This window comes from Scyliorhinus canicula, chromosome 11 (assembly GCF_902713615.1).
Source record: "Scyliorhinus canicula chromosome 11, sScyCan1.1, whole genome shotgun sequence".
Lineage (NCBI taxonomy): Eukaryota > Metazoa > Chordata > Chondrichthyes > Carcharhiniformes > Scyliorhinidae > Scyliorhinus > Scyliorhinus canicula.
Genome location: NC_052156.1, coordinates 47,027,639 through 47,050,713, shown reverse-complemented (window position 1 = coordinate 47,050,713; position 23,075 = coordinate 47,027,639). Strand labels below are relative to the sequence as shown.

Genomic DNA, 23,075 nt, shown 5'->3' with positions numbered 1-23,075 from the left:
ACCATTAGTGTAGATCTGGATGCCTAGGATCATAATGTTGTTCTCAAACTCCCACATGCCACTTCAGTGAGCTTCACAACAGCCTTTGGAAAAAAGAAAACTGGCGAGCTCACTTCTGAGGGGCATTTGGAGGTGAGTGTGCAGTTCACCACAGGCCACCGCTTCCTCAGAGCATAGAAAGGGCATTTGAAAGGTTGGGGGGAGGAGCCGGCAATGGGGCTTGGGTTGGAGGCTGGAGCAGGCAAGGGGACTCAGGGTAGTTGGAGTCTTTAACAGGAAGTGCTGCTTAGGCAATGTCACTCAGGTACCGGGTGGCAACCAGATCTGCCGTTCGAGGGTTGTGGGGGGAGTGCATGAGGAGGGGGGGCATGAGGAGGGGGGGCATGCCTGACATGTGCGGGTAGTGAGTAGGTACAGAGAGATGAGGAGGAGATGAGCCGCAGGGGAGATGAGGAAGTGTGTGGGAGAGCAAGTGTTTGTGTCCCTGAGGCGGAAGTGAGTAAACTCTCTGTGGATGTGTTATGGGTGGGTGAGTGATGATTGATGAGAAGAGTGACTTAACCTAGCTGAATGGAGGAGATCATTCATCCTCTTTTGGCACAGGATGCCCGACTTCTTCTGCAGGGAGCTGGTGCTGACCATCACCTTCCATGTAGGATTGGTGTCTTAGCTCAAGTGTCTACCCCTCTTCTGCACTGTGACAATGCTCCCCACGCCATCCAGTACAATCTTCCATTTACAAAGTCATGCCAGTTCTCATCAATTAATTTAATTCAAAGCTAGCTTCCAGATTTTTTGTGAAAACTACTTGTTGATTCTTTCTCTCTAACAACTTGTTAATTCTTTCCTTGATTACTGTTTCGAAATTCTTATCCATGATTTACTCTCTCTTTTCAATGCCTTCCCTAAGTGGTACTGCCAACGCTACTCCTTTTGTCAGTTCTCTATCTTTTCTGAACACTTTGTATCCTTGAATATGAAGTGACCAATCGCGCCATTTTTAAGCCATATTCCATTAATTCAACTTCATCATAGTCCTATACATCTACCTGAGGTGGTAGTTCACCAACCTGTCATGTGAGAGTACCTTTAAGAAAGGGGTGTTTAAGAAATGGGTGTTTATAAAAATAGCTGTAGTGAATGTACCTTTAAGGAATGGGTGTTTATCAGTGATGTCAGAGTTTGGGTGGAGCTGGGCTGTCTGTCTGCTTTACTTTCATTTTAGGTTGTTTGCTACAGGGTGTGGTTAGTTTTGTTTTGAGAGCTGAATAGCTGCAGGCAAAGCAAGGAGCTGTATAAGAATCTCTCTCTGCAAACTAAAGACTGTCTCCAGATCAATTGGGTGATTTCAAAGTGCTGATTGCTCTCAGTCGTGAATTTAAATATGATCTGTGTGTCAAAAAGGGTCTTTTGTCGTATGGATGTTAATAAGGAAAGATTAAGGTTTACTTATAGAATATTGGCCGGGATTCTCCCCTACCCGGCGGGTTGAACCACTCCGGCGTCGGGCGACCCCAAAGGTGCGGATTTCTCCGCACCTTTAGGGGCCAAGCCCTAACCTTCAGGGGCTAGACCCGCGCTGGAGTGGTTGGCGCCCCGCCGGCTGGCGGGAAAGGCCTTTGGCGCCATGCCAGCCGGGGCCGAAGGGACTTCGCCGGCCGGCGGAAGTCCGCGCATGCGCCGGAGCGTCAGCGGCTGCTAACGTCATCCCCGCCATCATGAAGACTATGGCCAACGCAGAAGGAAAAGAGTGCCCCCATGGCACAGGCACGCTCGCCGATCGGTGGGCTCCGATCGCGGGCCAGGCCACTGTGAGGGCACCCCCCCCAGGACCATAGAGCCCACTCATGCCGCCTGGTCCCGCCGGTAAGGTAGGTGGTTTGATTCCCGCCGGCGGGACCGGCATGACAGCAGCGGGACTTCGGCCCATCGCAGGCCGGGGAATCGCCGGGGGGGGGGGGGGGGGAGCCCGCCGACAGGCTTGGTGCCATTCCTGCCCCCCGCCGAATCTCTGGTACTGGAGACTTCGGGAGACGGCGGGGGCGGGATTCACGCCGCCCCCTGGCGATTCTCCGACCTGGCGGGGGTCAGAGAATCCAGCCCATTGTATCTGTGGGGAGGATTGGTGTTCATATTAGTTAAGATGTTTACTGTGGGTTTATAAAGTGTTAACTGGTTTCATAAATAAACCTTGTTTTAATTTTAAAGTACTGTGGATCTCTGTTGCACCACATCTTTAAGGTAGGCCTGTGTGCTCCCATAACCACAATCTATTAAAAGTTGTGGGTCAGGTGAACTCCATGATACACTTTGGGGTTCTCCAAACCCTGGCCCATAACAAACCTTATTCAGAATCACAGAATAGCTACAGCACACAATTCACTGCATTTAATGTGTTGTGTTTACATACATATCCTAAACCTATCTTTGTATTCCCCATAGTCCTGCTTAGTCCACTCCGATCTGATATGGTACTGCCTCCTTCATAGGATCCCTGTGCAACAGGAGGCCATTCGGCCCATCAAATCTGCACCGACCCTCTGAAAGAGCACCCTATTCAAGCCCATTCCCCCGTTACATCCTGTAACCCTTCCTGACCTGCATATTCCCAGACACTAAGGGGCAATTTAGCATGTTCAATCCACCTAACAGCACGGGCGCGATTCTCCGCCCCCCACGCCGGGTGGGAGAATAACGGGAGGGCCTCCCGACATTTTTCATGTCCTCCCGCTATTCTCCCCCCCCCCCCCACGCCCGACCCACACCACGAATCGCCGCTCGTCGTTTTCTACGGCGAGCGGCGATTCTCCGAGGCCGATGGGCCGAGCGGCCAGGCCTTCACGCCCGTTTCAACACGCAGCAAACACACCTGCTCGCTGCCGTCGTGAAACGGGCGCCAGATGCCCGTTTGGGGCATCTGGGGGCCCGATTGGCACGGCAGTACCACGGCCGTGCCAAGGGGGGCATAGGCCCGCGATCGGTGCCCACCGATTGCGGGCCGTGCGTCCGTAACGGACGCACTCTTTTCCCTCCGCTGCCCCGCAAGATCAAGCCGCCACCTCTTGCGGGGCGGCTGAGGGAAAAGACGCCAACTGCGCATGCGCGGGTTGCCGTTGTCCAACCTGCACACGCGCGGCTGACGTCATCGGCCGCGTCAGCCGGCGTGACACTTGACATGCGGCCTTGACGACCATCATCAAGGCCGCGCCGCCGTGACGCACGGGGCCGCGCTCCTAGCCCCGCCGGGCCGAGGTCACAGCCTGTCCCACTGCAGCCTTTACGATTCTCCGCATTTGCGGAGAATCTCGCCCCACATCTTTGGACTGTGGGAGGAAACCCACACAGACATTGGGAGAACGTGCAGACTCCACACAGACAAGCACCCAAGGCCAGGATTTAACCCGGGTCCCTGGTGCTATGAGGCTAACCACTGTGCCACCATTTTATCCAATGCATTCACTCCTTTTTGTGTCTTATTTCTCTTTTCTACTTCTATATGTTGCCACTCATCCCTCTGCCAAACTTACTTGAAACCTTCCCCAACCACATATTGGAAAACCTTTCTGAAATGGTCATTGGTTCCAGTCTGTCTCTTTTGAATAGATATCTTCTCAGAGCTGGTCCTAATGCCCCAAGAATCTATGATTCTTTGTCTCAGCATCAGGAAGCGAGAAGACTGCATAGCTACTTTGACCCAGTCGGGTCATTCTCCTTTGATACTGGCATCAGATTGGTTAGTAACCGGGACACGAGAGTGTGACTATGCGTTCAGCAGATAAGAAGACTCCAGGAGGATCCTCAGCCCATGACGTTACCCAACAGATAGGTTCTTGCTGCTTGCACTTATGCAGGAAATGTCTGCAGGAGATTATTTGAAAATGAAATGAAAATCGCTTATTGTCACGAGTAGGCTTCAATGAAGTTACTGTGAAAAGCCCCTAGTCGCCACATTCCGGCGCCTGTCCGGGGAGGCTGGTACGGGAATCGAACCGTGCTGCTGGCCTGCCTTGGTCTGCTTTAAAAGCCAGCGATTTAGCCTGGTGAGCTAAACCAGCCCCCATATGAACATAGCATGGTGATACAGGAGGCCATACAAGTCACGGGGTGCAAAGGAACATGGTAGTGGTCAGGGACACTGCAGTCAGGAGGATAAATGCAGTTCACTGCAACTTCAAACAGGAGTTCCAAAGATAATGTTGCCCACTCAATGCCAAGGTTAAGGACATCTCTTCACAGCTTCAGGAATGCTTTGATTGGGAGGGGAAGGGTCCAGTAGTTATGTTCTGCATTCAAGATAATCTACTAGTTAAAAATATTGAGGAACCAACTCAATGACAGGCTTTTTTGAATCTAATATTGTTCAGTGGGGTTAGTTTATAACCTTCCAGTAAAGGAGTCTCTGGGGAAGAGTGATATTGAGTGAGAGTGATTACTTAATAATCCAAATGTGCTGTCTTTGCAAATTTGGGTAGGAAAGTAGAGGTGAGGTACAAAGAGGCTGCAGAGAGATTGCACAGGTTAAGTAAATTGGGAAATTAGAGATAGAATATAATATGGAGAAATGTGAAGTTATGCATTGGACAGAAAACATAGAGAGGTAGAATAATTTTTAAGTGGTAAGAGGCAGGGAAATGATAGATTTCAGAGGGACCAGTATATTCTTGTTGATGAATCACAGAAAGTTAACATGTAGGTACAGGAAGCGATTAGAAAGAAAAATGTATGCCAGCCTTTATACCAAGGACTTGCAGTATAAGCGTAAAGACATCTTACTGAAATTATATAATGACAATATATTATATATATGCAGTGCCTTTAACATAATAAAACATCCAAGGCACGTCGCAGAAGCGTTGTAAAGTAAAATTTGACACCGAGTCACATAAAGAGATATTAGAGAAGATGATTGACTGCTTTGTCAAAGACATAGGTTTTAAGGGGAATCTCAAAAAGAGAACTGAAGTGGAAATGTTCAGGGGAGGAATTCCAGGCTTATGCAGCTGAAGGTAACAGCCACAGCAGGGTTGCTTATGAGGCCAGAAGAAGCATATATCTCAGCGGATTGCCAGGCTGGAAGAGACTACAGAGATAGTAAGAGAAGCTATGGAGGAATTTAATAACAAGGATGAAAATTTCAAATTGAGTGCTATTTAATTTAGAACCGCGTAGTTCAGCAAGCACAGGGATGATGGGTGAATGGGACTTGGTATGAGTTAGAAGATGGTTAGCAAAGCTTTGGATGACCTTAAGGTTACACCACTTAGAAAATGGGAGACTGACTTCAAGTGGGTTGTAACAGTCAAGTCTAGAGGAATGGGTGAGATCTTCAGCAGCAGATGGCCTGAGATGGGTCACCAAGGCTGGGTCAGATAATGCTTCAGAGTTGAAAATAGGTGGTCTTCATGATAATGCAAATATGTTTTGGAAGGTTCCTCTCAGGGTCAAAAATGACACAAAGGTAGTGAACAGTCTGGTCCAGCGTCAAACGGTTGACAAGGAGATAGATGGAGTCAATTACTAAGGAATGGAGTTAGTGGCAGAGACTGAATTAATTCAAAGGGTTGTGAATATTTTTGAATTCTCCACCCCAACAAGACCCACCTGTGAGCGATCAACGAGGCAAAGGCTTCCCCCGCACCCATCCGCAACTCCGGCAGGTCTGACACTCCGAATGTGGCCTGCAGGTACCAGGCGTCAGTGTAGAACCTCTGACATGCTGCAAAAAAGAGCCCCAAACTTTCTCCAAATTCTGGTGGGACTAGAACATATGAACATGATTGGCTGAGCCACTCCCGTATCGTTTGCAGCTATCCTCCACCCCCTCAAACAGCTGTCTCATCCTCGCTTTCGTTAAATGCACCCTGTGCACCATTTTTAACTAAATCAACCCCAGGTTCACGCAAGAGGTTGAGGCATCAATCCTCCACAGCACCTCGCACTATAATCGCTCCTCCAATGCCAGCCCTAGCTCCTCCTCCCATTTGACCTTAATCCCTTCCATAGACAATTTATCCCCCTCCATGATCCCATTGTAAATCACCAGAACGACCCCACCCTCCAGCCCCACGCTTAAGTAGGGAAGTCTTGCTGTAACCTGGTGAGGTATTGGTGAGACCACATCTGGAGTAATACGAGTGATTTTGGTCCCTTTATTTAAGGAAGGATACTATTTAATTGGAGGCCGTTCAGAGAAGGTTCACTCGGATGATCCCCAGCAGGGAGAGATTGTCTTTTGAGCAAAAGTTGAATAGGTTGGGACTCTATTCATTCGAATTTAGAATAAGAAGTGATCTGATTGAAACATATGGGATTCTTAAGGGGTTTGGCAGGGTAAATGCTGAGAGGATGTCTCCCCTCATGGGAGAGTCCAGGACCAGAGGGCATCATCTCAGAATAAAGGGTTGCCAATTTAAGACTGAGATAAGGAGGAATTTATTTTCTCAGAGGGATGAGTCTTTGGAACTCCTTGCAACAGAGAACTGTGGGGACATAGTCTTTGTGTGTATGTAAGACTGAGGTAGATAGATTCTTGATCAATAAGGGAATCAAGGGTTGCAGGGAAAGGGCAGGAAAGTGAACGTAAGCAATGTCGGATCAGCCGTGATCCTATTGAATGCGGAGCAGGATCGAGGGGCCAAATGGCCTACTCTTCATCCTATTTCTTATGGTCAAGGCAGAGGTCATTATACTTCCAGATAGACTGATAGGGAATCAAGGGAAATGAGGATATTGCAGGTGTTGAGGTAGACGTGCATCGCATCAAATGGTGGGGTCGGCTTGAGTGGTTAGTGACCTTTTCCTGATCTTATTTATTATGTTCTGATGGTCTTATGACTTGTGGCATTTATCACCAAAGCTGTCTGCTCCCACTATATTTTGATCACCTTCTACTGCGGATATAGGGATAACCCTAACTCTATTTCCACCTCCTCCACCTAGATCTTCAAGTATGAAAACATTGGTGCTCATTCTCTGCCATGCTGTGTCACTCCCGACTCTTTGCAGAATGGATTCAGTCACTGCACAACTCGCAGCCCCTCCTCCAGTCAAAATGTACCTTACCTTTAAGAGATGCAGGCTAGTTTTAAGCAGTAGGGGCTAACTTTTAAGTTGTGTTTTAAAATTAAAAATGTAGGCCCCCTGCTAATTTGTGCAGCCAATCAACCGTGGCTACACTTGAAAGAAAAAGCTGCACATAGTTGGCATGATGCCTGCACTCCAATTAACAGGCGAGGGGCAACTGTTCATCACAATCACTGTGCCCATTTTGGGGACTATCCAAATGTTCTTTCCCACCTCTTTTTCGGGATAGGTTCCCACCAATATGAGTGGACTAGTTATGTTTTTATGACAGCATATCTGTATGCTAACTTTTTTTGTTGCTGAAAAAAACCTACTTGACTCCCACAACAACCTAGATTATGGGCGCGATTCTCCCAACGGGAGACTAAGTGCCAATGCCGGAGTGAAAACCGGAGTGTTTCACTCCGGCGTCGGAGGCCGCTCCTCGCCCCCTATTCTCCAACCCCCAGGGGGCTAGGAGCGGGGCCGCGTCAATTTCGCACACCGGGCCTTGCCGCCCGCGTCAAAGCGGCGCCGCATAAATGACGCAGCCGACGGCGCTTAAATGACGTAACCCACGCATGCACGGTTGCCGTCCTCCACGCGGGCGCCCCGCAATGATTGATCTTGCGGGGCGGTGGAGGAAAATGAGTGCGTCCTTTAGAGACGCCGGCCCGCCGATCGGGCCAGACCCCTCCTGAGCACCCCCCTGATGCTCAATCCTCTCTCTCTCTCTCCCCCCCCCCCCCCACCCACAGGCTGCACACGCATCATTCGCGCACTGTTCACGTCGGCAGCGATCAGGTGTGGTTGGCGCCGGCGTGAACCGGTCGGATTAGGCAGGCTGCTCGGCCCATCCGGGCCGGAGAATCGCTGCTCGACCGTTAGAAACGGCGAGCGCCGATTCTCCGATCGGCCTGTCAAAACCCGGCACGCCGTTTTGGGGGGAGTGGGAGAATCGCGTGCGGGTGCCAAGGCGGCGTGGCGGGAATCGCCTGGCACTCCCGCGATCCTCCACCCGGCATGGGGGTGGGAGAATCGTGCCCTATATTTTTTTCACTTCCTTTCCTGCAAGGATTTCTTTGCCTTCTCCCACTTTCTCTCGTTTCAATGCATCTGCTCTGAGCATACCACTTTCCTTATCAGAGTTTCTCAAATGGCCTCCATTTACATCAGCTCAGGATTCCCAGCTTGACCACCTCGAAGGCTGACAAGGTACTGCCCATGTCCATCTCATTTTCAGTGTTTTGGTACTCACGCTCCTCCCTCTCAGCAATTCAGATAAATCGTAGAATTTACAGGGCAGTGGAGGCCATTCGGCCCATTGGGTCTGCACCTGCTCTTGGAAAGAGCACCCTACTTAAGTCCACACCTCCACACTATCTCCGTAACCCAACATTTTGGACACTAAGGGGCAATTTAGCATGGCCAATCCTGCTAAGCTGCACATCTTTGGACTGTGGGAGGAAACCAGAGCACCCGGAGAAAACCCACACAGACACAAGGAGAATGTGCAAACTCCACACTGAGTCACCTGAGGGCGGAATTGAACCCACTGGAGTTGTGAGGCAGCAATGCGAACCACTGTACACCCTTGAGAGAATTGCCCGATGTTCTTACTTGCCACCGCACCAGCCTCCACATTCTACTGATCATTACTGCCATTTCTGTAAATTCCAACGTATTCCCTTTATCACATTATGCAAAAATTCTCCATCCTTTCACGCTGGCACGCTTATCTGGTCCTGCTGCAGTGAGTGGAGTTTTGGCTGAGTGCCAAATTCCATGTTCTTGCTGGCAGTGGTGGCGGGGTGAACTCAGATCGGAGAATCTGCCCGATATGTTTGCTGTCATATCCTCTCAGCATTCTGAAAGAATAAATTCTTTCCAAATTTATTTGTTCATTCTTACATCTCACATTTTTACACAAACACCATTCCCTCACCCTCCTCTAGCACATTTCCAAGCAGTGTAGTGTGGATGTGCCTGTGTTTCAAACAATTGGGTGAGGGACGTCAGCGGGTGCTGAGATAGGAGGCTCTTCCTTCCCTCAGTGTCTTCATCAGAACACTCTGCCGATGGGTTGGTGTGCATCTTTTCCTGCTTTCCGTAATAAGAGCAGCACTGTTGTTTGTTGTAAAAGTTCACCAGCTGAAAATGATGCTTCAACTCCCAGTAAAATAAAAATGAAAAAGTAAAACATTGACTAGCCAATGCACAGCTATTTGAACAAATGCCCGAGGAGAAATTGGAGGATTTTCTTCAATGAAAGATGTGGGGCTGGATTCTCCACAGCCCTGTGCCGAAATTGCGTTTGGCGCGAGGACGGAAAATCTACTTTTACGACAGGATTGGTCCCGGCACCGTGCCCCGGAGAATTGCTTGCGCACGATTTACGCAGCGCAGCTGGGGGGCCATTGCCAGAGGCTCTCTCAGCAATGCTCCGGTCCTGACCGCTGAATTCTCGATGGCGTGGTTCAAACCACGTCACGGCGGCTGTGGGCCCTGTTGGGGGGCCTTATGGGCGGCGATCAGACGTGTGAGATACAGCAGCGGTTGGCTGATCGTTGGGACCTTCTTTCCTCGTCCAGGTCCACTGGCTGAATCCGCCATAATGTTTCACTCGCAACCAGAAGTGCTGGGGCCTATATCTGCAACTAAAGCCCTGCCAGTCCCCCGCAGGTAGGTGAATAGCTGCTAATATTTTTAAGGAATCTCCAGAGTAAAACTCCAGCATTTTTACACTGGCGTGGGGACATAGCCCCATTTTTGGAGAGTCCAGCCCGTGATGTGAAAAGCAAATACCATATTTTTAGCTGAGGATAAATACGCTGTCAGTATGTTGCTGGTCCTGGGGATTTATTTGACAAAGAATTTGGAGACGACATGCTGCACCAGCAATCGACAACAATACATGTTGACGTCTTTATTCTCGTATCTGGCACATGGTTTCCTCAGAACCAATCGCTACAACAAACCTCTGAGCAGTAATTTGTTCTGTACAAAAAAACTCTGCAGGAAAGTAAGAACTGGAGCCAAATTTCTGCAGCTCCTTAAGTGGCATTCCAACAATGTAACAGCTTTTAAAATCTCTGAACAACAATTGCACTTTGACTGAAGTCACCAAGCAGTTAGTTAACAATTAGAATTTGCAATATTAAAAGGAAACACTTTTCTCTTTCGCAACAGACAAAGATAATGCTATTTTTCGAACAAAACATCTCAGCCTCAGACTTATTGCAGCCATACCACAGGACTACTCACGCTATGGCAAAATTTTACCAAAATATGTCAAAGTGTTGGTCCCAGTGTGAAAATCGGTACGAATCCCGCCAGTGGTGGGAAATATCTTGGGAAATTTATTTTGGACCACGTGAATCACACCATGCTCATGACGGCCTCCCGCTGATATGCTCGCCCCAGGGCAATTTAATTTCTGCAACCAATGGGGAGCTCCATATACATGCTCCCCAGCACTCTTTTCAAATCCATTAGAGGGGATGGCAGCCAAGAAGCCAGCACCACGACTCGCAGTGAGTGCCCTGACCAAACACTTAGATGACATGCAGCAGAGCCGGGATGTCCTCCATCCATGGTCGCGCAGACATCCTTCCAGCAATGTCACCACCCTTGCCTGGGAGGCAGTAGCAGTCCTAGTCAGTACCAGCTTAATGAAGAGGAGGATGGGGCACCAGTGCCCCCAATAAAGATGACCTTTTTTGCACAGTCAGGGTAAGTCTGCCACCTTCTATTTCTCTCTGTGCCCTCTCACACACACCCCTCGCACCGCCAAGGTTATCAGTTACCCAGCCACGTTGCAGGTTTCCAACACCTGTCACAAGAGCCACTCCACTCCCCCAATGCCCATGGTTCCCCCAAGTATCTACTCTCCTCCTCCCATCCCCACTCAAGTCCCATGCATACCACACCTTATCACTATCTGAACTGGCAGGTCTCCCGCCTACACTCTCCCGATTCGTCTCATTGCATGACAAACTCGAGCATAATAGGTGAGAGTGGGCACAGCCACCTGGAGCCGTGCACTGTTGCCTCACAGCTCCAGGGACCTGGGTTCATTCTGGCCTCAGGTGACTGTCTGTGTGGAGTTTGCAATTTTTCCTTGTTTCTATGTGGGTTTCCTCCCACAGTCCGAAGATGTGCAGGTTAGGTTGATTGGCCATGCTAAATTGCCCCTTTGTGTCCAAAAGGTGAGGTGTGGTTACTAGGATAGGGTGGGCTAGTGTAGACTCGATGGGTCCAATGTTCTTGTTCTGCATTGTAAATTCTATCGTCTATGATTACTGAGGAGATGTCACAAGCCACAGTGGGAGAGCTCTTACATAGAACATAGAACAGTACAGCACAGAACAGGCCCTTCGGCCCTCAATGTTGTGCCGAGCCATGATCACCCTACTCAAACCCACGTATCCACCCTATACCCGTAACCCAACAACCCCCCCCCTTAACCTTACTTTTATTAGGACACTACGGGCAATTTAGCATGGCCAATCCACCTAACCCGCACATCTTTGGACTGTGGGAGGAAACCGGAGCACCCGGAGGAAACCCACGCACACAGGGGGAGGACGTGCAGACTCCACACAGACAGTGACCCAGCCGGGAATCGAACCTGGGACCTGGAGCTGTGAAGCATTTATGCTAACCACCATGCTACCCTGCTGCCCCTAATCCCTAGTTCTCTTCAATCCCTAGTTTTCGTCGTCTCCAAACCGAGAGGCTATGATGGCGTCCCTAACTCTTTTCCATGCAGGCCCAGGTCATGGCCGAGCTCCTTCCCCCTCCTTCTCAGGTTGCCCCTTATTATGCTCCTCGCCCTCCTCATCCAGTGAGAGCTGTCAGTCCCCTCATCTCCCCCGACCCAGCTGGTCTCCCCTCTGCAGTGCTTAGTTGTGGAGAGCACAGCAGACCTGCTCGACCAGCGCACGCATTGACGCATTGTTGCAGCAAGTCTCTGCACATGTTTGTGGCCTTCGTATTGGCATTATCAGCCACCTCGTGAGTGGGTATCCTCTGTCCCCGAGGAACCATCGCTCCAGAAGCTGCTCTCGCTCAAAAATGCTTGGATCTGCGATGGTCCCAAGATGTAACTGTCATCGACACCTCCCGGCACACACCTGCACATCGTATGGTCACAAACTAGTTGACCAGGGCAGCACGGTGGCCTAGTGGTTAGCACAGCTGCCTCACTGCGCTGAGGTCCCAGGTTCGATCCCGGCTCTGGGTCACTGTCCGTGTGGAGTTTGCACATTCTCCCCGTGTCTGCGTGGATCTCGCCCCCACAACCCAAAAATGTGCAGAGTAGGTGGATTGGCCATGCTAAATTGCCCCTTAATTGGAAAAAATTATTGGGTACTCTAAATTTATTTTTTAAAAGTATCTTTATACAAACTAGTTGACCATTGAGGGATTGGCATCCCATGTGCTTCAGGACACCATGGAGACTGCTGGGCCACGTGGGTGTAGTCTATCATACCCTGCACCTGAGGTATTCCAGCTAAATGGGCGAAGCCCACGGCCCTGACATTCTGGCTCACCTGGTCTAAGTTTATATTCATGTGAACCCTTGCATAAAGGGCATCTGTCACCTCCTTTATGCATTTGTGTGTTCCTGACTGGGAAATGCCACACAGGTCATCTGTGCTGCTCTGAAACAATAAGTTCAGAGCTGTGGTAACTTTAAGGACCACGGACAATGGGTGACCTCCGATGCCATGTGGTCCCAGCTTTTGCAGGGCCTGATAAAGGTGGTACACCGTCCCCAGGACAAATGCAGTCTTCTTTGATATTGACAGGTGTGATGTCTGACATAGGAAGACCTTTCGCAGGGAGTGTCTTCTATGAGGCTCGACCATCCGTGGCGCTGCTTGCTGAACAGCTATGGGTCCAGTCTCCCCCTGCTCTGCAAGGATTAGTCTTGGACACATGTTCCTGCACATCGATGTATCTACTGCTGCTCGATTGCTAGGAGTAGAATAGCCAACTCAACTGGCTCCATGATTCTCCAGGATCATGCACTGAAAAGATAACACCAAAGTGATCATTGAGGATTCCTGACACAGCCCTGACCCACAGCCCTCCACGCCTCTGCGGCATTCACTCATGCACTTCCCCGTTAGTGAGTACCTCTCCACTAGGCCTCAGACTCTTCCATCTCACACAGTAGCCACTTCCCCACAGTTGTCCCTCTTAACTCCATCTAGATGAGGTGGATGGGCCCTCGAGAGTCTCTGTGGAACCTTACCTCTGACTATTTCCCGATCCACCACCCCGCCCACAACCATGGCAATAGGTGAAAGGACAGTTGAGTGGATGCGTGAGACCAGCTTCTGCATCCTCATGGGGGAACTCAAAGCCACCTCCATCATGACTTTGAACTGAGTGAGTGATAATAAACATCACCATCACGTCTTGCGCAGGGGTATACATCAGTGTCATCGGTGTAATATTAACTCTTGTATGAACATTGGAATTTGATGCTTGAGGCCTGGCTCCAATCAGTGGCACTGATGCTTAACACTGTAGATTTGATTGGCACAATTGGCTAGTCAAGGAAGGGTGAGGTAACATTTCAGGAAATTACAGCCTCTAAGTGCAGACGAGGCACAGCTGATTAGAGTGAAGCCGACAATTAGCATGACAAGCACATCCCTAGAGACTACTCTAATTTTCCCAGGTCACAAGAGCTGCGGTCACATCAGCCACAGCCATGCAGCCGAACACTAATCCCTGATAATCAAACCTCACTGGCGAGTGGATTTGAGCTTCCATGAAGCTTAACCGTTTGTCCTCACAGTGCTGCCTGAGTGTGGGGTTCTGCTCAAACTGCAGTCGTCCTCCTGCAGTGAGAGGGTCTTCATGCCTCATGAGGCAGAGATGCAACCCATTCCGGAGTCCCCTCACTCTGCCATTACACCCTGGCCTTTCATGGAACCCCACCCGAGAATCTTACAGTCACCCCCCAGTGCCAATCCTCTGTATTTACTTCCTTCCACACACTTTCCAGCTCTCACTAAGGAAGTGCACTCTCTCAGAGGTGATTTTGGCACAAGCCCAGCAAGGAGGTCTTGGGAAACGATGTCCACATGCAAGCCTACAGGCCCCCAGATGAAGGGAAGGTGAGGCCTATGAATGTCTCCTCACGCTCACTGCTCTCTCTCCCTCCCCCCCCCCCCCATTGAGAGACTGAACCACAACCTCATGTCCTCTCCGGTGCACCCTGAGCATTTAACACTCTGGTAGATGATGGCTGACTGAGTGCTCACTTCTGAAACACCCTCGGAAGTGAGGCCTCCAGGTTCAGGTTTATTTAAACCTGTTGTGAATGTTGCTCATGTTGGTGCCCACTGAATATTCTGGTGGGGGTTCCTGAAGTGAGTGCAGGCTAATGACATGCCAATGTATTGGAATGATGTACCCCAGCCAGGCTCCCGCAGCAATTGATATGTGATACTCCACCAGCAAGTGGAGTTGAAAATTGGAAATCACAATCTCGTCGAAGAGAAGAGGGTTTTCCGATTCTCTCTGGATTTTGCGCCCGTAGAGTCGTTCTCACTGATGGCCAACATGAGGTCAAATTTGTTTCCCCCACATTAAAAATGTCACATACAATGCACAGCTATGTCAATATTCAAGAAAAGGACACTTCAAATGTGAGAGCCTCTCACCTTCATGTGAAAATTAGCAAGCACATTTCTATTTGACATGAGCTTCAGTCTGCTTAACTATAATACCTTGTCAGATTTATCATGTATTCCACTGTCATTTTAAAAGGTATGTCAGTCGGCTTGCTGTGAGCAACTCCAGGAGAGATTGGCTAATAAAATTACTTGGTAAATAGTGCGACATGCTATATAAGGAACACATTATACAATGTAACTCTGAAGATATTGACACAGGTTTTGCAGTTGAATTGACTGCCTTCGCTACAACTTTGAAACTGACAGCAAGTTCACATGTATGTGTGCACAAGCACAGCAAAAAGCGGACATCCAATAGCTGCCGTCAGTGATCCCTTGCTTCTCCCAGGAAGTTCTGCTGAAGCCCCTGCAGTCTTCCAGAAATCACTGCTGAACTTCCTCTTTTACAGAGTATAATCATTATTTACAGTCCCTGAAAAAGTTATGTCTTGCTGATGAAGAACAATTTGATTATTAATGCCATATCAAGGTATAACTACTGCTAAACAGGCTCCCTGGCACTGGATAACTCATTTATATCTGTGTAATGCCATTTTTTTCCATTATGGTACTGTCGTGTTAAGCACACCGAGATAACGCGGGCTGCAACTGGATGCAGCTATAACTGAAAGATCCTCCAGACCTTGAAGTTAGTTCAATTTGATTTATTGAACCTGTCACACAGTTAGCTCAGTTCTCTGTGAGTTCGACTCTCTGCTAACCTAAGTGTGATTACTCTGTCTGACTGAACCAGACTAGCTCTTAGCCACGGGCTGTAGGTGTTATGTGATATATACACCCCATTCACTCTGTACATGTCCCCAGTGGAAAGAAGCGGAGTGTGAGTGCCTCGTGCCTTTTATAGTGGGAAACCACCCCCATGTGTTCTGCCTGCTGATTGGTTATGTCCTGTTCTCTGTTTTTATTAGTTGCCTGTCTGTATCTCATTATGTGCATGTTTGCATATCATGACAGATACAATTCCAAATCTGTTTGATATTATTGTTCCTTTAAAGTTTATTTTTGATACAGCTGCTTCCAATGAGTATATCCCAACTGTTACTTTGCACCGTGTAAAATTATAAAATGTGAAGGATAATCTGCGTATTTTACTTCTTAGTTTGCTGTTTATGGGATTTTGTCAATATGAGTAGCTGATTGCCCATTTGATGACAGCATTGTTGGCCTCTTTAACTTCGCGCCGGATTCAATATAACATCATGAAAGCTGAAATCCATGCCCGTGACATTGTTCAATCTTTGTGGAGAGCTTTCTTTGAGGTTAGAGGTGAAGTCTGGGCTGGGGAGGCCAAAGGCTTGTTTGAAAGGACTTGAGGAAGTACCCCTGCTTCTCTTAGCTCACCAAAGAATGCCGAAAGAACCATCTATCTTGGGGAGTCAGTAGCTCCTGGCTTAGTTCAGCTGTTACAAATCACACAGGTCTGGCCTCACCCCTACTTTAAGTCAAGGTGCCATTGAGGCAATCAGGCCACAGCTTTGCTATGCTAATTAGGCCCAAATCTGGCTTCTGGGGTAGCCTCATCCATATCCCAATATCTGAATTTCAAAATTACAGTGCAGAAGGAGGCCATTCGGCCCATTGAGTCTGCACCGGCCCTTGGAAAGCGCACCCTACCCAAGGTCAACACCTCCACCTTATCCCCATAACCCAGTAACCCCACCCAACACTAAGAGCAATTTATCATGGCCAATCCACCTAACCTGCACATCTTTGGACTGTGGGAGGAAACCGGAGCACCCGGAGGAAACCCACGCACACACATATTCCGAGAGTCTTGAGATGAGCGGAAATCCTTTCACCTCTTGGAACTTCAACAATTCTTCCCATTTCCAGTGGCTTAGAAATATTTGCATATCACCGCAGATTTCACCTGCCAGCCTGGCACTGCCAAGTTGCCGAGCTAGCATTTCTTGAACGCGCGATCGGGCCAGCACCCTCCCATAGTGCGTTGGGGGGGGGGGGTCAGGGATCGCTTTGGGGACCTCGGAGATCGGGGCGCCATTTAAAAATGGCATCCCAAACTCTTGCTGGCGAATAGAGCTCCCCACTGTACAAAACAGGGCTATGTCCGCACGTTCCCCGTTCAGGCTCCTTACACAATGTGAGTCGCGTTGAATAGCCTTGTGTTTCCCGGCACTGCGAGCGCCGGGAAACACACGGCTAAATGCGCTTGCGAGGGGACTTTGTTCCCATTTGGGAAAATCGCACCAATTGTGTTGCTTTTCTCAAAAAATGTTCAGAATTCTTGTCTTCAGCCACTGTCATCACTGATAATGACCTGTGAAGCGGAGGGCTGGAACTGGAAATTCTTTAAAAGACAGTGGATAAAACAAGCAAATTACAAGAACTAACAAGAAAATACAAAGGAAAAAAGGGTAAAATATGAAGAAAAAAAGGGGATTAAAAGGTTAAAATAAGAGAGATGTTCCAAGAGAAATAAAATAGATTACAGATTCATGCCTACTAAATGATTGCAATAAACACCAAGGGAGATAAATAATATGGAGTGAAAGGACAGATCAACAATGATCTTGCTGAATGACCGAAAAGGTTTCAGGGGCTAAATGGCTCACTCATGGTTCTTATAAGGAAGCAAAAGAAGATCAGGCTTCCATAAAAAGTGGGAATGGACCCAAATACAAATAAAGAAAGCACGATGGGCAGTGCTTCAGTGGTTGATGTAGATAGAGAGGGAGGGTGAAAGAAGGTGGAAGAAAAACAGATTGGGAAAATCAAACTGGCAGTTTTTTGTTCAGCAATGTTTCTTTTTCTCCATGAGCAATTCCAAAATCTATAGGCGCGATTCTCCAAAATGGAGACAAAGTCCCGATGCCGGAGTGAAACACTCCGGCATCGGAACCCACTCCCAGCCCCTTATTCTCCTGCCCCCGGGGGGCTAGGAGCGGCGTCGCGTATTTTACGCGTGCTGGGCTTTGACGCTGCGTAAAAAGAGGCGCCGCGTAAATGAAGTCACCCGCGCATGCGCGGGTTGGCTGGCGCCAAACCGTGCATGCGCGGTTGCCGTCCTCCCCGCAATTAGATGGCGGATGGATCTTGCGGGGCGGCGGAGGAAAGGAAGTCCTCCTTTAGAGAGGTCGGCCCGCTGATCGGTGGGCCCTGATCGCGGGGCAGACCCCATCGGAGGGCCCCCTCGGCGCAGGAACCCCCCTCCACCCCCACAGGCCGCCCCCCCCCCCCCAGCGTTCCCGCGCAGTTCCCGCCGGCAGCGACCAGGTGTGGATGGCGCCGGCGGGAACCTGTCGTGTTGGGGCGGCCACTCGGCCCAGAGAATCGCCGCTCGCCTTTTGCAAACGGCGAGCGCCGATTCTCCGAGCGGCCAGCCGTGATTCTTGCCGCGCTGGTTTGGGCGGGTTGGGAGAATCACGTGCAGGTGCCAGGGCGGCGTGGCGGGACTCGCGCGGTGCCCCGGCGATTCTCCCACCCGGTGTGGGGGGGGGGGGGGGGGTGAGAATTCTGCCCCATGAACTTGCATTAGCATAATGAATTAAAAGTGAGATCCTTCAGGGCAGCACGGTGGCACAGTGGTTAGCATTGCTGCCTACGGCGCTGAGGACCTGGGTTCGAATCCCGGCCCTGGGTCACTGTCCGTGTGGGTGTGCACATTCTCCCCATGTCTGCGTGGGTTTCACCCCCACAACCCAAAGATGTGCAGAGTAGGTGGATTGGCCATGCTAAATCGCCCCTTAATTGGAAAAAATAATTGGGTACTCTAAATTTATTAAAAAACAGTGAGATCCTTCTAAAAAAGGACATTTAGACCATTGGATCTCTGCTTTATTTTGAAATTGAATATTCCATTGTTTCACAGTTTTGTTAGATATGTGTGCATCAGTCCCAAAATCAACACATTTGTGCAACCTATTCACTGTTAGGGAAATGCTGAGCTTTGAGATTGGGATTTATGGTGTGATACTGCTGTTGACAGCAGGTAAGAGAATAAGAAAAATGTGGTTAAGCAGAGAATCATGGAATTCTATAGTGCAGAAGGAGGCCATTCAGTCAATTGAGTCATCACCGACCCTCTGAAAGAGCACCACAGCTAGGCCCACTTCTCCGTCCTTTCCCCGTAACGTCGCCTAACCTGAACACCTTTCGACACAAAGGGGCAATTTAGCATGGCCAATCCACCTAACCTCCTCATCTTTGGACAGAAACTGGAGCACCCGATGGAAACCCACGCAGACATGGGGAGGAAATGCAAACTCCACACGTCGCTCAAAGCTGGAATTGAACCCAGATCCCCGGTGCTGTGAGGCAACAGTGTTAACCACTGTGCCACCATACCGCCCAACTCACCTCATTTAAATTGAAAGAAAACAAAGATGGTCATTGAGCTTCAGCTTTGAAAATGGAATTAAGGGGCACCATTTTGGGATGAACCCATGACATCGGGGTCAAATGGAGATAAATCCCTGCGCTATGGTGGGAAAGTTACCTGGCAGCTTTTTTCCAGAATTGACCAATTACTGGCAAGAAGGCAGGCTCGCTATTCATAAAGGATGGTGGGTGGTCTCTCAAAGCTGGAGGGCCAATAGGAGCAGCAGCTTGTCCCTCCACATAACAAGAGAGAGAGATAGATAGATAGAGATGGAGAGGGATTGAGGTAGATAGAGAGGATGGTTTAGCACAGGGCTAAATAGCTGGCTTTTAAAGCAGACCCAGGCAGGCCAGCAGCGCGGTTCAATTCCTGAACCAGCCTCCCCGAACAGGTGGCGGAATGTGGCGACTAGGGGCTTTTCACAGTAACTTCACTTGAAGCCTACTTGTGACAATAAGCAATTTTCATTTCATTTCATTTCAGATGGTGCCCCCCAGCTTATCTCCAATTTTTAAAATTAAAAAATGAATCAGCAGCCGAGTCACCCAAGAGGGGGACCCAATTCAGGAAAATCACTGCCAGGTGAATGTTCCCCACGCAGTGCAGATTTGTGTCCACAATTTGACCCTATATCTGGTCCTGATCCGAAGCCCAAACTCTTGCTCAATGTTACTATTATAAGGTCCAGAAAGGAGTCCACACCAAGCAGAACAGGTTGAATCAAAAGGAAAAAGGGTTAATGCAACAGAACAAGAGTCCAGAGCAGTTACTCCACTACCGGGTCCAGCTCACTGTTCATGGCCCTCTGGTTTTATTCAGGATGTAGAAGGGTGCTCCCTGGCCCTCCTCAGTGGTCTGTGTGTTCCCCAAAGTCCCCCAATCTTAGAAGTGTCCATGGCCTACTTAAGGTTACATAAGTGTCCCATGACCTTCTTAACCCCAGGTTATGACAGTTATGGTCTGCAGTTCAGGTTTGAAGTTGCAATACCTGAAGGGTAGAGGCAGATTGTTTTTATTCAGTATGCTTTAGAACAGAGAAAGCATGGATGACAGGGTTTTATGAAAGTCTCGCGCCAGCTTTAAGGGACTTGTTCAGCAGATTATTTATAATAGAACTGATCCTTTGGCTTGCCTGGATCTGGAACTACACTACCGTAACATTCCATTTCCTTCTCATACTGTTCTCCCTTCAGAGAAGCACAAGATTCTGTTCCAATTTCTGATCAAATGTAAGAGCCTATATTTTTCACACTTAGGATCCTTAACAGCTGTCAAACATTTTATTCAATTCCACATGACAGGTTGAGTTCAAACTGGAGTTTTAGATGTGACAGCACAGGGCTCTGTGGACAAGAATGCTTTGCACAGTAATGCAATAAAAGCACACAACTTATCTCACCTGAAGGAATATAGCCATTGCTCCTCTAATTTCATTTCTTCTTGATGCCAACTCAATGTCATAATTTCCAAGGCTTGACAGATAAATCTGCATCTGTTTTTTTAAAAAAAGGGGGGAAGGCAAAACATTAATGCAAAGTTTTTGCTCAGGTTTGTTTATCGTACTTTTCAATCTGTATGTAAATTAGAACTGCAATGGTTAAAATAATCAACCTGAAGCAATTAAAAACCATGTAACCCTTCATCAAAGCTTTCATTAATCAGTGAAAATTGCATTAGTTAAGTCATACATAATCAGCAACAATGTCCTGGTACAACATCCAAAATCCCAGCAGAATATGTCACACATGCGAACAAAGAATGCTGTATAAAAATGACCTTTTGTAAAATGATACAATTAAGATGATAATTTTATTGCAGTAATTAGAGGTGTTCAGTAAATTACTCCATATAAAAACATCTTTTGATGATATTAATGCAAATTAAAGAGAGCACAAATGTAGCAGTATCAAACCACAGTAGCTATCTAAAAACCCACTGTCAAATGTTCTGATTTTCAGTTGCAGATTAATATAGTTTATATCATCCAAACACAGAGAAGTACATGAACACAGTGAAACTTTTACATTTTTAAACTTCAATGACAACCATAATGGGTGAAAAATATATAATTCACTAATGTAAATTGTGTTATCTAAAACAAAGCTGTGTTCCCACTTCATTCAAAAACGACCTTAATTTTTCTTGTGTGCCATGGTGATGTGTTGCTCCGCAATCATAGCCAGCCACCCAGTCATACAATAATGGTTCAGGAAATCTTGCGTGACATTATATATTTTTCAATACTTAGTAGAGTATGCAATAAATACTCTATGACAAGAGGGGAAACCAGGACAGGGAGCCAGTTAGAATGGGGGCAAAAACAGAAAATGCTGAAAAATCTCAGCAGATCTGACAGCATCTGTGGTGAGAGAACAAAGCTAATGTTTGGCACCTGGATGACCCTTCATCAAAGCTAGAGAGAAGTGGAAATAGGATGAGATTTATGGGGGGGGGGGGGGGGGGGGGGGGGGGGAAGGAAAGCAAATGGGCTTGATAGAGGGCCAGTGATAGATGGAGGCTCGGGAGAGATTGGCAAAGATGTTGTGGGCAAAAAGACAAATGAAATGCAAATAAAGTGATCACGGCGAAGAAGGGTGCTGATAGTGGCACAGTCAGAATGCGTTAACAGCAGAACAATGTCAAGGGACAACCTGGAACAAGGAATAAAAGGCCCTAGATTGGGAGATGGGGGAAAGGGAGACAGTAGTGAAGGAAAAACAGATTGATGGAAGAAAGGAAAATAAATTGATAGAAATAGAAATGGGTGAAGGAGAGAGAACACAGTCTGAAGTTATTGAACTCAATGTTAAGTCTGGAAGGCTGAAATGTGCCTAATCAGGTGAGGTGCTGTTCCTCTAGTTTGTGTTGGGCTTCACTGGAACATTGCAGCCGGCCAAGGAAGGACGTGTGGGCATGAGAGCACAATGGTGTTATGGCAAGCGTCAGGAAGGTCTGGGTCCTGGTTGCAAAGGGCCTAATGTGTTCTGCAAAGCAGTCACCCAGGGCATGGTTCAGCCACCATATTGCGCCCAACGTGGAGCTGGATGCAACAGGTGAACCCCATGACAACCCTAAATCGGGCTCCGCTATGGGCACTGGGCCGATTGCGAGTCACCTGACTCGCTCCGCCCAGCATGATCAGCATATTTAAATGAGCCATGAGGCATCTGCGAGACCTTGATTCGTCACCATTTAGCACGGGTTTTGGTTTCAACAAACAGGCGTAATGACACTTCAGTGGGTCTCACAGGCAATTAGAGACCGCGGGTGGTCAGGGACAGTGCAGGGTGGTACCCTGGCACTCCCCCGGCACCTGGGCACGCTGGCACTGCCAGGGTGCCAGGGGTACTGCTGCCAGAGATTGGGCCCACGGGGGCCTTGCGCATTAGAGGGGGTTCCATGGGCCACAAGAAGGTTTAGGTGGGGCGAAAGGAGGGGTCCAGGAAGCAAGGGATGGTCCTGAAAGGGGGCACGGTGGAAGAGACTGGTGCCGCTTGTCTAAATGGCTCGTCTAAAACCCTGTTCTACGAGGGGCAGGAAATCACCAACATGTAGCTTCGGCGGGAAGAAACTTCCCAAAGTCCAAAAAAAACACAAGTCCAGTGAATAGTGGGGTTAATCTCGGCGCTGCAGCCATCCAGAAACTCCTCACCAACATGCCCAAAAGCCAACTTTGTTTTATGTCCTCTGAATCGCGCCCCCAGTCAGCGTTTGGTCTCTCTAATGAAGAGTAGACTGCATTGGGAGCAGCAAATACAATAGACCAGATTAAAAGAGGTGCACATGAAGCGCTGCCTCATCGAAAAAGAGTGTGTAGGCCCTTGGATGGTGAGCAGGGAGGAGGTAAAGAGGCAGGTGTTGCAACATCTGTGATTGCATCAGAATGTGCCAAGGGAAAAGGGTGAGGTGTTGGGGTGGTGGAGGATTGGACCAGGATATCCCGGAGGGAATAATCC

General features: G+C 48.6%; 1 protein-coding gene across 2 annotated transcripts in view; it reads right to left on the bottom strand.

The window, feature by feature from the left end:
* LOC119973064 (receptor-type tyrosine-protein phosphatase gamma-like) overlaps nt 1-23,075 on the bottom strand; it is a 1,019,600-nt gene that overhangs the window by 387,861 nt on the left and 608,664 nt on the right. For both annotated transcript variants that reach the window (XM_038810525.1, XM_038810526.1), the window contains one exon: nt 20,519-20,611. In XM_038810525.1, coding sequence (XP_038666453.1) covers nt 20,519-20,611 — 93 coding nt within the window. The remainder of the gene's footprint in view (nt 1-20,518; nt 20,612-23,075) is intronic.